Source organism: Diabrotica virgifera, chromosome 2 (genome assembly GCF_917563875.1).
Source record: "Diabrotica virgifera virgifera chromosome 2, PGI_DIABVI_V3a".
In the NCBI taxonomy this organism is placed as follows: domain Eukaryota; kingdom Metazoa; phylum Arthropoda; class Insecta; order Coleoptera; family Chrysomelidae; genus Diabrotica; species Diabrotica virgifera.
Window position 1 is genome coordinate 236,712,899 of NC_065444.1, and position 12,825 is coordinate 236,725,723.

The 12,825-nt window shown below is 31.9% G+C and overlaps 1 protein-coding gene across 1 annotated transcript in view; it reads right to left on the reverse strand.

The window, feature by feature from the left end:
- Positions 1 to 295: 295 nt before the first annotated feature.
- LOC126880949 (cytochrome P450 4c3-like) overlaps positions 296 to 12,825 on the reverse strand; it is a 30,745-nt gene continuing 18,215 nt past the window's right edge. The window contains exons 5-7 of the mRNA XM_050645026.1: positions 11,333 to 11,573; positions 11,101 to 11,277; positions 296 to 540 (exon numbers count right to left, since the gene is read on the reverse strand). Coding sequence (XP_050500983.1) covers positions 368 to 540; positions 11,101 to 11,277; positions 11,333 to 11,573 — 591 coding nt within the window. The 3' untranslated portion in view covers positions 296 to 367. The remainder of the gene's footprint in view (positions 541 to 11,100; positions 11,278 to 11,332; positions 11,574 to 12,825) is intronic.

Here is a 12,825-nt window from a genome sequence, read left to right on the forward strand (position 1 = left end):
GAGTTTTTTACCAAGAAATGAACAAAACTCTACACTCTATACAACTATACGTAATTTAGATGTGTACTGTGCATATGTGTTTCATGTTTTTGTAATTATAATGGAGGTTATTTATTAATTTTTACTATATTCTCCGGCTAACCCGGATTTTCGATAACCCGGATCGGCCGCGGTCCCGATTAATCCGGGTTATCGAGGTTCCACTGTACTTTAAAAATAAAATATGCAATATTTTTGTCTGTGAGTGTATAATAGAGGCAATCGATGTTTTAAATAAACTTCAAGTAGATAGATATCCAATAAACAATATAAATTTATTATATTTTAATCATTACTAAAATAAAATTATTTATTTAAATAAAATGTCCTAAGCAATAAACTCTCTCTTCCTGATTTGAACAGGAAAACATTCATCTTTGGGACGAACACTAATGTCAGTTTTCAGTTTTATATCGCCCAATCTACCTACAGATTTTATTTCAAAATTCTGAAGAATGGTTACTATCATTATTTTCAACGCCATAACTGCAAAAGGTTTGCCTAAAATAATAATAAAATCAAAGTTAAAATTTTTATTGTGACAATATTACTAAAATTAAAAAAGTAGATCCATATTTCATATTTTTCATGTTTATTTATTTAAAAAGAAATCTGAAATTATTGAAACTATAGACAAAACTTCCGATTATTTGATTAAACAATGTGTCCATAAAGTGTGAAGATGCTCCATAAGAAATAGAATGTATTTTGAGTTAAATAAATTACATACATTCTTCTCTTTGCGCCAATTAATTTAATTCAAAAATTATCATTTTTGGCCTTCCTGTATAAATATTGATATTAATGTTTATATTACTGAATAGAGAATTAAACACCCTTTCAAATGAACTACCACACGATCCATGTTCCCACTTAAAACTAGTATGACATTTACACCAAAATATCATAAGGCAAAAATAAAAATCGACCTGTTTCAGCATTTCCCTAAAATCTAATAGCTACTGCCAAATATCGAGGTGGACGGTTTTCTTTGGCCCACCCTGTATAATAGTGTAGGTATATATGAAAATAAGTTTCAACGACATTTTAAATGAGATATTACTTAAAATGCTGTAATTTCATTTCAATTCGCGCTACTGAAGGTGTTCCTGATGAGAGATGAGACCGCAAAACACACGTAGAACAATCTTGGTTCTCGAATTGAAAATAAGTGCAATATTTCAAAAATATCAAAGTAATGAAATCTATTAATATACCTGTAAAAACGCAAATACCATAAATAAAGGATAAAAACAACGATATAAAACGTGACCAGGAAAAAATTAAGAAAATAATCGAAGACTGTTATCAAAGTTTATATACCTCAAAGAATCCACGATCTAACAGCGTAAGATCGGTTGATGTTACTAATGCCGGACCAGAAGAACTACCAGGCATCACAATTGAGAAAATTTCGCACGCTCTATCTCAAATGACATATAACCATGTCCCTGGTGAGGATGGAATTACTAAAGAAATGCTACGATTAGTAGCCACTACAACTTTAGAGGCAATGAGAGTTCTTCTGAATAAATGTTTAGAGTCCCAAACAGCAGACAAAATGTCCAAGTCATTTTATTGTCCAACAAAAACAATAAACTAACAACTTTATCAGATGAACAACAAGGATTCAGATCCGGAAGATCCTGCGTAGACGCCGTATTTGTACTGAGACAAATCACAGAAAAGGCCATCGAGTACAATAAACCAGCATATCTATGTTTTATAGACCTGACAAAGGCTTTCGATCGCATTTAAGTCGAAGACGTCTTAAATTTACTGTATAGAAGAAACATACCAATCAATATTATACAAACCATCGAAAACGTCTATTTTCATAATCGAATAGAGGCAAAGATAAATGGAAAACTAACGCAGTTTATACCAGTACAAAGCGGAGTCAGACAAGGTGACTCATTAAGTTCTCCTCCTCCTCCTCTCTCCTTTATCCTTCGTAAGGATGTGCACCGAGAGAACAATTTCTTTTCTCCTAAAACACCGATTTCTTTGAGCAAAATTTCTTAAAAGTTAACATATCCTATTAACTTAAACATACCGGTTCATATATAAAGAAACGAGTTTTTTAAACACAACTCAATAATTTCTTACATATACTTTCTTCAATACTAAGAAATGCATTAATGGTTACATTTAATTTTCTTATCCTAAAGTTTTTATTTCTTAAATTGAAAACTACAAATATTTTACAGTATAAGAAATATAATGTTAAGTCAATCCATATTTATATTTGTGAACAAGAAATTTTCTTGCAATCAAATAAATATTTTAAACCACAAGAAATAATTCTTCAGAAATACCCTCTGTAGTAACTGTGGTTATAAAATAAAAACTTTGTCATTAATGCCGAAATGTTACTTGCAAAGAGATTTACTTCCACAAAAGAATTGCGCAGATTAACTATTTATGATTTAGTCGTCAGTGTTTGTCAAGATGGCGTGATATGTTCATGTTCATATAAATGGATGTTGGATTTATTGGTGTACTTTAAAAATTAACGGATATTTTGAAGGTACGTACATATATAGGTATTAAATAAAAGTAATTTGAGTAATTTAAGATGTAATAATAATATTGTTGCGTATCCGAATGGTTAAAAAAGAAACATAATAGTATCTTTATATGCTTTTTAGGTATAATGATGGACGACTCTGAAATAAATGAGCTTATTATTCTAACTGGGAAATATGCCACAATTTAAAGCTGGGACAGAATTATATAATATATAGCTTCAGAACAATATTAAGAGAGGAGTTATTAACCAACTGCGGGGCCTTCCAGAAATGGTAGAACTTCATACATGTAAGTACCTTTTTAAAAATGTGTATACTTATGTATCAACTATAATAGGTTTCTTCAATGTATCGTCTTCTATAAAAATATACAATACAACGCTATATCAAACATGGCGGGTGCAACGCTGAGGATTTGTTCTGTTAATTTATTTGAGATAAAGAAACCCGTTAGTCTAAAAGAAATATATGTTTAGGGTTAAGAAATGTTATTGCTGAAAACCGTGAATTAGTTAATATGTATTAAATGACTTAGATGTAAACTAATAATACTTTCCCGTAATAAAATTTCTTAATGATTAGGTATGCTATCTCTTTTAGATTATAAAAATTAAGAAAATTACATATTATTATGTCTGCTTCAATGTTTTACATTGGTAGTATTTTTCCTCTTCTTTTAGCTAAACGATGTGACTTAATATCGTCGCCTTAATACTATAACTTGATAACTCGAAATTAGTAGTTTTGAGATAAACGAGTTTAAAGATTTTAAAGATATTTGTGCTGCTACCATGATGTTGGTAAATATGGAATTCACTCTGCGGCTCTAAAATACTGTTCCTTAACTTTTTGACAACTGATCTATTTAGGAATATGGTGTAAATTTGTTTTCCAATATGGAAAAAAACATGAAAAATTAAAGTTATAAACTTTTAGCACTACCATAATGTTAACATTTGGTAATGTCGCATGTTGTGCTAAGTCGCATATAAGTGAACTTTTTAACACAACTGATATTTTAAAGATTATTTTGTTGAAAATTAGCCCTCTGTCATGAGGGTTGCCAGATCTGCTAACAATTCTCGAATTCTTGCATTAAAATGAACCGAATAAACAGATAGCAATTATGTGGTAAGTTCAATGTTTTCAGAGAAACACGTGCTAAAACTAGATAACTCGAGTTATCTAGTTATAGCATTCAGTGTATGTCATATTCACCATTATTTCGATTAAATAATAGCTTGATAACTTATCTTGTCAAGTTTTAGCACTGAATATTAGTGGAATTTTGGTTTTATCAACTTTCGTCAATCATAAATAAATACTTAACCCGTTTGAAGTGAGCTATCAAGGTTTTTCACAATATGGAGGCAAATAAAATACATCTTGTTAACTAGTTATCTCAAAAACGTCAATTTTGGAGTTATCAAGTTATAGTACTAAGGCGACGATATTATACAGATAAATAATTAATATTTCATTAACAAAAAGAAAAAAATAAACAAAGATGTGTAGGGTAAATAATGCCATGTTTGAACTAAATATGATTAATTATTATTAGTATTAATAGTTCTTATGTGGGGCCGTGTATTTGTTTTTTTTTGTATTTCCTAAATTTGTCAAAATAAATATCCATATCTTTATAAAAAAAACTTTTATTAAAGTAAGTTTACTCTTTCTACATAACGATTTTGTTTTAGTGAATTGCTGATATACAAAGTGCTATTAACAAAAGAAGGAAAATTTTAGGAAGTTGGATTTGCCTCTCCATCCTTTTATTGTTGTGTAGAAGCCAGTGGTTTAAGAGTGGAGAAAATATTTGTATGTAATAATAACGTTTTATATCTTGTTTTATTAATAAATAATGATTTTACCGTAACACAATGATTTATTTTGCCGTATGTAATATCACTTTATTTTCAAGAAATATTAACTTAACTCTAAATATACGTTTATCTCTGCGAAATATATTTCTTAACATTAAATAAATTAATTATTAATAGTAAAATAATAATATTCCTTACTAAGAAATATTATTACTCAGAAAGAATAGTTTTCTAATGTGTAAAAAATATATTTTTATGACTAATAAAATTAATTAACATCAAGTGTAATTTCTTTCTGATAAATGGGTTTGAAGTTTGCCAGAAAGTGATAGTTCAATCATGTTTAAGATATATTTCTTTGGCTATAGTAGAATTTATTTGAAATATTTTAGAAAAGTATATCTTACATACAAAGATATATTTCTTAGGCAATATGCCAAGTCGATCTTTCTTAAATATTGATAAAGTTTCTTTATGCCAAGAATTTTTTTCTCTCGGTGTGGTGGCGTTATGGTATTTGACGAATGGTTGCTATCCATTCTTCTCTCTCCTGGGCGCGGTGTGCTGCCTCAGACAGAGAGTAACCGACGGCGCATTTTATTTGGTCTGACCATCGGAGTGGCGATCTTCCTCGAGTTCTTTTACCCTCTACCTTGCCTTCTCTTTGTCTGGTAATGTGTCCAAAGTACCTCAATATATTTTGGTTGATGATGGTGGTAAGCCTAGTGTTGATGTCGAGTTATGATAATATTGAGATATTTGTGCGATGTGCTGTCCAGGGTATGCGCATCATTCTACGATATACCCACATTTCAAAGGCCATTATACGTCATTATGAGTCGGACTTTTTAATGGTCCAAGTTTCTGAAGCATAGGTAGCGATAGGAAAGATAAGCGTCCGTACCAGGCGCAGTTTCGTGTTCCTGGTTATGGCCGTATCTTTCCATATTTTAGTGAGTTTGACCGTTGCTGATCTGGCCATTGTAAGGCGTCGGCGTATTTCTTCTTCGCATCCACCATTGTTTGTGATAACAGAACCTAAGTAATTGAAACGGCATACCACTTCAAACCCCGCTACGTTTCGTATTTCCGGCTGGTTATTTCTAATTCGATCGATTATCATTACCTTGGTCTTCTGTGCATTAATTTTAAGTCCATATTCACGACTAATAGTATCTAGTCTGTACATGATGTATTCAAGTTCATTTGTTGATGATGCTAGTACTAAAGTGTCGTCAGCATAGCGGAGATTGCTGATTTTTCGGCCTCCGACTGATATTCCTCCTAGCCATCCGTCGAATACAATGCGCATGATGTGTTCGCTATATATATTGAATAACGTGGGAGAGATAATACATCCTTGACGAACACCGGCTTTTAGTTTAAAATTATCGGAGTATGTGTTTTTGACTCTTACGTTTGCTGTATTGTTGATATACAGTTGTTTCAGCAGGTATATTAGATGTTCGGGGGTACCCATGTCTCTCAGTATTCCCCACATTTTATGCCACTTTACATTATCGAACGCTTTCGAGTAGTCGACGAAGCACAAATATGTTTCTAGATTAAATTCTCTAGATTTTTCTATAATTTGTCTGAGATTAAGAATTTGTTCTCGTGTGCCTCTTCCAGGGACAAATCCACATTGTTCTTGTGGGATCTGTGGTAAAAGTATTGATTTTAATCTCTCGTTAATTACAGTTAGAAGGACTTTACTTGCGTGGGAGATCAGGGCTATAGTGCGGTAGTTATTACAATCAGTTGGTGAGCCTTTCTTATAAATGGGTATGAAAGTAAGCTTACACCAATCATCTGGCCATTTTCCTGTGTTCCAGATTTCATTACACAGTTTGAACATCACTTCAACTCCTATGTCTCCCATTTCCTTAAGTGCTTCCGCCGTGATTCCGTCTTCTCCTTGAGATTTTCCAGTTTTCAATTTTTTTATTGCGATTTCTATTTCCGATTTTAAAATATGTGGTTCCTTTTCGTCATTTATTTCTTCTGGGTTCACATCTTCATGGTCACTATGAAACAGCATTTCACAGTATTGTTTAGTTTATATAATATTATAATATAATATTATAATATAATATTATAATATAATATTATAATATAATATTATAATATAATATTATAATATAATATTATAATATAATATTATAATAATACAGGGTGTAACAAAAATTCAGGTCATAAATTTAATCGCGTATTCTGGGACCTAAAATAGTTCGATTGAACCTAACTTACCTTAGTACAAATGTGCACGGAAAAAAAGTTACAGCCCTTTGAAATTACAAAATGAAAATCGATTTTTTCCAATATATCGAAAACTATTGAAAATTTTTTATTAAAAATGGACATGTGGTATTGTTATGGCAGTATTATTTTAAGAAAAAATTATAATGAAATTTGGACACCCCATAAAAATTTTATGGGGATTTGTTTCTTTTAAACCCCCCCAAACTTTTGTGTACGTTTCAATTTAATTATTATTGTAGCGCCATTAGTTAAACACAAGTTTTTAAAAACTTTTTTATCTCTTAGTACTTTTTCCAAAAGTCAGTTTTTATCGAGATATTTGAATATTTGTCAAATCCACCACATATTTGTATATGGTAAAGAACGATTATGGAGACTTGGTAATACATAATATGAAAATTTATTTATGATTTACATTTTTAGGTATATTTTGAACCATATTAAAAAAGAAGCCACATCTCGATAAAATATGCTTTATCAAAAAAATAAAGAGGCAAAAAAGTTTTAAAAACACTGTGTTTAACTAATGGTACCACAGTAATAGTTTAATTGGAACGTATACAAACATTTGGGGGGTTTAAAGGAACAAAACCCTCATAAAATTTTTATGTAAACATATTAAAAAAGAAGCCGCAACTCGATAAAAACTGCCTTATCGAAAAAATACTAAGAGGCAAAAAAGTTTTAAAAATATTTAATTTAACTAATGGCACCAGAATAATAATTTATTTGAAACGGACACAAAAGTTTGGGGGGGTTTAAGGGAACAAAACCCACATAAAATTTTTATGGGGTGCACAAATTTCACTATAATTTTTCTTTAAGATATTCTTGCCATTAGAATGCCACATGTCCATTTTCAACAAAAAATCTCTAATAGTTTTCGACATATTCGAAAAAATCGATTTTCATTTTTTAACTTCAAAGGGCTGTAACTTTTTTTGTGTCCATATTTGTAGGTGTATAAGGTAAGTTAGGTTCATTCGAACTATTTTTGGTCCCAGAATATGTGGTTTAATTTATGACCTGTATTTTTGTTACACCCTGTATATATTGTTTGTTTGTAAGTCCACTGCTCTTTAATATAATAATAGACGAAATAATAGAAGCAGTACGTAAAGGTCATGGTTATAGAATGGGGAACAAAGAAATACAAATATTATGTTATGCAGACGACGCCGCAATAATCGCTGAGACAGAAGACGATCTCCAAAGATTAACACACATCTTCAATACAACAGCCAAGAAAAACAATATGATAATATCAGCAGAAAAAACCAAATGTAAAAGACAACATCTAAATACCCACTACGATGTAAAATCAAAATTGATGGGAAAATAATAAAGCAGGAAGCAAGGTTCAGATATCTGGGAATAGATATAACCAGTTACGGAGATGTTGAAGAGAAAGTAGGTACGACAACAAAGCTTAAAAGCAAATAAAGGGCGGGATCCCTTAATGACACAATCTGAAAGAACAAACACCTAAGACAAGACACAAAAGCAAGAATCTATAAAGCAGCAATTAGACCTATATTGACATGCAAGGCGGAGACAAGACCTGACACATCTAAAACGAGACGACTACTAGAAACAACAGAGATGAAAATACTCCGACGAATATCAGGGAAAAGTCTGTTGGATAGGGAGAGAAGCGAGAACATAAGAAGATCATGAAATGTAGAAGACATAAATAGATGGGTGACAAAACGGAAACAGGAGTGGAACGAACACATTAGTAGAATGGCAGAGGATAGGATAGTACGAATAGCACGAGATAAGTCACCAAATTTACGAAGAAGTATTGGCTGACCAAGAGAAAGATGGTGCGATAACTTAAATAATTTAGGAGGCTAATATTGAAGAAGAAACAGGCTTTAAAGCCTACATACAAGAAGGAAGAAGAAGAAGAAGATTTTATTGCACAAAAAGGGCAGTAAACAGAACATCTAAAATTATCGAGCCATTAACCTGCTTCATAGATATATAAAATTGACATATAAAAGCTAACTAGATAAGATGGATAGGTTATGTAAAGAAAGTATTTTTTGAAAGACCAGCCGGTAGAAGATCAGTAGGCCGTCCCAGAAAAAGAAGGAAGGATAATGTTGAAGCCGATTTATCTAGGACTGGGGTACAACAATGGAAAGTGGAAGCGCAAGATCGTAGAAGATGGAGGGCTGTAGTGGATGCGATGAAGACTTAGCCCGAGTTGTAAAGCCAGTCAACAACAAGAAGACGAAGATATACGCCAGTCAATGGGAGCAAGAAAAGGATATTACCTCCGAATTCTATCCTACTGCATGGATTTTAATGAATTTTTGGTAATAGCCTCTACTTATCTTCTAATTCAAAGTCTACCCCATGCCGATGTGTGGTTAAAATATCCCGAAAATTTTTTGGTTAAAATAACCACGGAAGTTGCTAGAGAACCTAATTCTAAGCAAAAACTATTCTATATATTTTTTTAAACTTAATAGTTTTTGAGTTATTCGTGGTCGAAAATTGGCCATTTTCATTGAAAAATGACACATTTTCGGACGGTTTTTTGGGAATACCTTAAAAACTATGCGTCTAACGAAAAAAACTATATAAAATATTTTTGTAGCTTCTAAAAAAACAAAGAGACTCGTTCCTTCATAAATCTTCTAGTTATAATACAAAAAGAGATATGATAGTTGAAAAGAGTTTGTTTTTTTTGTGCATGCTTAAACCGGCGTATTCAACTTGAAATAACAGAGAAACGGTCTACTTAAGGTGTATCCTACCAATACCTTTCAGAGTGCTTGAAAAGACCTTTAAACTGAGAAATATTAAATGTCAATTATACTCAACCTAAGCGAGATATGCTGCAAAATATTGATGGCTAATGTATTTTAAGAAAAAATGGGAAGTATATTTTTCACCCTTCATCCTTCAGAATTTAAATACATCGTTTTTTTTCTACAATACTTCTTATTATAGTGTTATTTCTATGTTCAAAAAGTTGGCCGGTTTAAAATGAATGGTTTTTGAAATAAAATAAAATCAAATTATAGAGCGCATTTTTAAATTTTCTTAAAAAGCTTCCTTTTTCTCCCTGTAACTTGAAAACAATAAGAGATACAGAAATGAAAAGCAAAACAAAATACCCTAGTTTTAACTAAAAAAACCCTACGTTTATGTTTGGTATCTTTTTTTCGTGTCTCTTATCATTTTCGAGTTACATGGAGAAAAAGGAAGATTTTTTAAGAAAACTTGAAAATGCCCTCTATAATTTGAGCTTATTTTTTTTCAAAAATCATTCATTTTAAATTTGTCCAACTTTTTAAACATAGAAATAAAACTATAATACAGTCGGAAAAATGAAAGAATGAACGATCACATCAATCACTTATTTTGTATTTGCTGTCTTTTTCTATAAATAACAAAACGTTTGTTACAGAAAATGACAGCAAATACAAAATAAGTGATTGATGTGATCGTCTATGGGTATTCTTTCATTTTTCCGACTGTAAAAGTAAAGGATGAGGGTGAAAAATATACTTCCCATTCTTTTCTTAAAATACATTAACCATCAATATTTGCAGCATATTTCGCTTAGGTTGAATTTAATCGACATTTAATATTGCTCATCTTAAAGGTTTTTTAAGCACTAAAAGATATTAGTATTATTATACACCTAAAATCGACCGTTTCTCTATTATTTTAAGTTGAATACACCGATTTGAGCATGCACCAAAAAACAAACTTTTCTCACCTACCATATCTCTTTTTGTATTATAACTAGAAGATTTATGAAGGACCGAGTCTCTTTGTTTTTTTTTATAAGCTACAAAAACATTTTATGTAGTTTTTTTCGTTAGATGCCTAGTTTTTGAGGTATTCGCAAAAAAACCGTCCGAAAAGGTGTCGTTTTTCAATGAAAATGGAAAATTTTCAACCACGAATAACTCAAAAACTATTGAGTTTTCAAAAAAAAATATAGAACAGTTTTTGCTTAGAATTAGGTTCTCTAGCCACTTTCGTGGTTATTTTAACCAAAAAATTTCCACCCCCCGAGAAGTGGTGGGAATCACCCCCAAGGTAAAAGCACACATCGGCATTGGGTAGACTTTATTTCCTGATCTATTCCCTGCTTACTCTGAAAATATCAAGTAAGTCGATGTAGTAGGAGGGAATTCGGAGCCAAATATCCTCATTGACTGTCCTAATAAACCTTTTCCCGCACCCATACAAAGGGTTCACAAAATTATTAGTAACAGAATATCTAATAAAATCGAGACCTATCGACCTTCAGAACAGACAGTTTTCTCCTTCAGCACATCTAATAAGGTAATGCACATCTAATTCTTCTGGGAAAGAATATATTTCTTTTTGAATAAAGACCTTTTTATTGATAGCATGATTAGATAATGCAAGTATATAAAATAAAAGGTAGTAGGTACATAACTTGTACTAACCAATACAACTTCTTGGTCCTGCACTGAAAGGCATATATGCATATGGGTGCCTCGTTCTCGTAGCTTCAGGCAGAAAATGTTCTGGATAAAATTCATCCGGTTTTTCCCAATACCTTTTATCTCGATGGATATTGTAAATTGATATTATCACGCTGCATTTTTCTGGGATCAAATATCCTACAAAACAATATCTATAATATAATATTGAAATTTAAGATTTTGAGCTTCTTACCTTCTAAATTAAATTCTCGTTCTGATTTCCGAACAATGAAACTAGCAATAGGAAATAGACGCATTACGTCTTTAATTACCATGTCCAAATAAACGAACTTATTTAAATGAGATTCTTGAATATCATGTTCTCCATCACCCATTATCTCATATATTTCTCGCACTACTTTTTCTTGGATTTCGGGATACATTCCAAGAAGAAGTAAAGTAAAAGAAGCAATCGACGATACCGTATCTTCAGACTAAAAGCAATATTATTATAATGATATTACATACATATTATACTTATTGATTACCAAAATAAATAGGACACAATAAAGAGGTGGGAAGAGTAGGTATTCTAAAAACTTTTCGTAGACTTGAATTAGTACTTCTTTTCTCCATACCAAGTCCATTACTGAACGTTATGGTAAAATGGTCTTCTTCTTCTTTTTGTGTAGACATGACTATATGTTTTTTAATGTGCCTCCAGTATGTTGTAGGTCCACCGATTTCGTGATCTTCCTACTGATCGTCTTCCTATTTGGGAACTTATCATTTTACTCTTCTGTTTCTTACCCAGTTATTAATTCTCTCTACCTTGTATCTTAGTCGTATATCTGTACTTCTGGCTCTTTCTCATAGTGTCTTACCATCGATTTTTCGAAGGGTTTTTATCTCTACTGTTTCTAGCAATGTTTTTGTTCATGATCACGGTGAACATCAGAGGACTCAGGGAGTCCCCTTGTTTTATCCCATTGCCAGATTCAATTGAATCAGTTAGTTATTCTTCTACTTTTACTTTTATTGCGTTGTTCTGATAGATATTTTCGATCGTTTTAATTATCCTTAAAGGTACCTCTCTTGCGTACAATAAATGGATTCTTCTTCTTCTTTAAGTTCCATCTTCTATCGAAGGTTGGAAATCATCATAGCAATGCGGACCCTGTTGACTGCCTCTCTAAATAGCTCTGCACTACTGCATTCGAACCATTCCCGTAAGTTTTTAAGCCAGGATGTTCTTCGTCTTCCCACATTTCGCTTTCCTCGGATTTTTCCTTGCATAATAAGTTGTAATAATGAGTATTTTTGCCCTCTCATCACATGTCCCAAGTACTCAAGTTTACGTCTTTTGATAGTTAGTATTATTTCCGGTTGATTTCCTATCCTTCTAGTTACTTCCACGTTCGACATTCTTTGAATCCATGATATTCGTAGGATTCTTCTGTAACACCAAAATTCAAAGGCGGCCAACTTATTCAAATGGACTTGTTTCAAGGTCCCCGCTTCCAAGCCATAAAGAAGAGTAGAGAACACGTAACATCGAAGCATCCTTAGGCGTAGTTCTAACCTTATATCCCGACAACAAAGAAACTTTTTAAGTTTAATGAATGATGCACGTGTTATTTAAATACGTGTCTTAATTTCTTTGCTTTGGTATACATTTGATGTTATCCATGTTCCTACGTATTTGTAGTTATTCACACTCTCAATCACAGTATCTTCAAAAGTTAA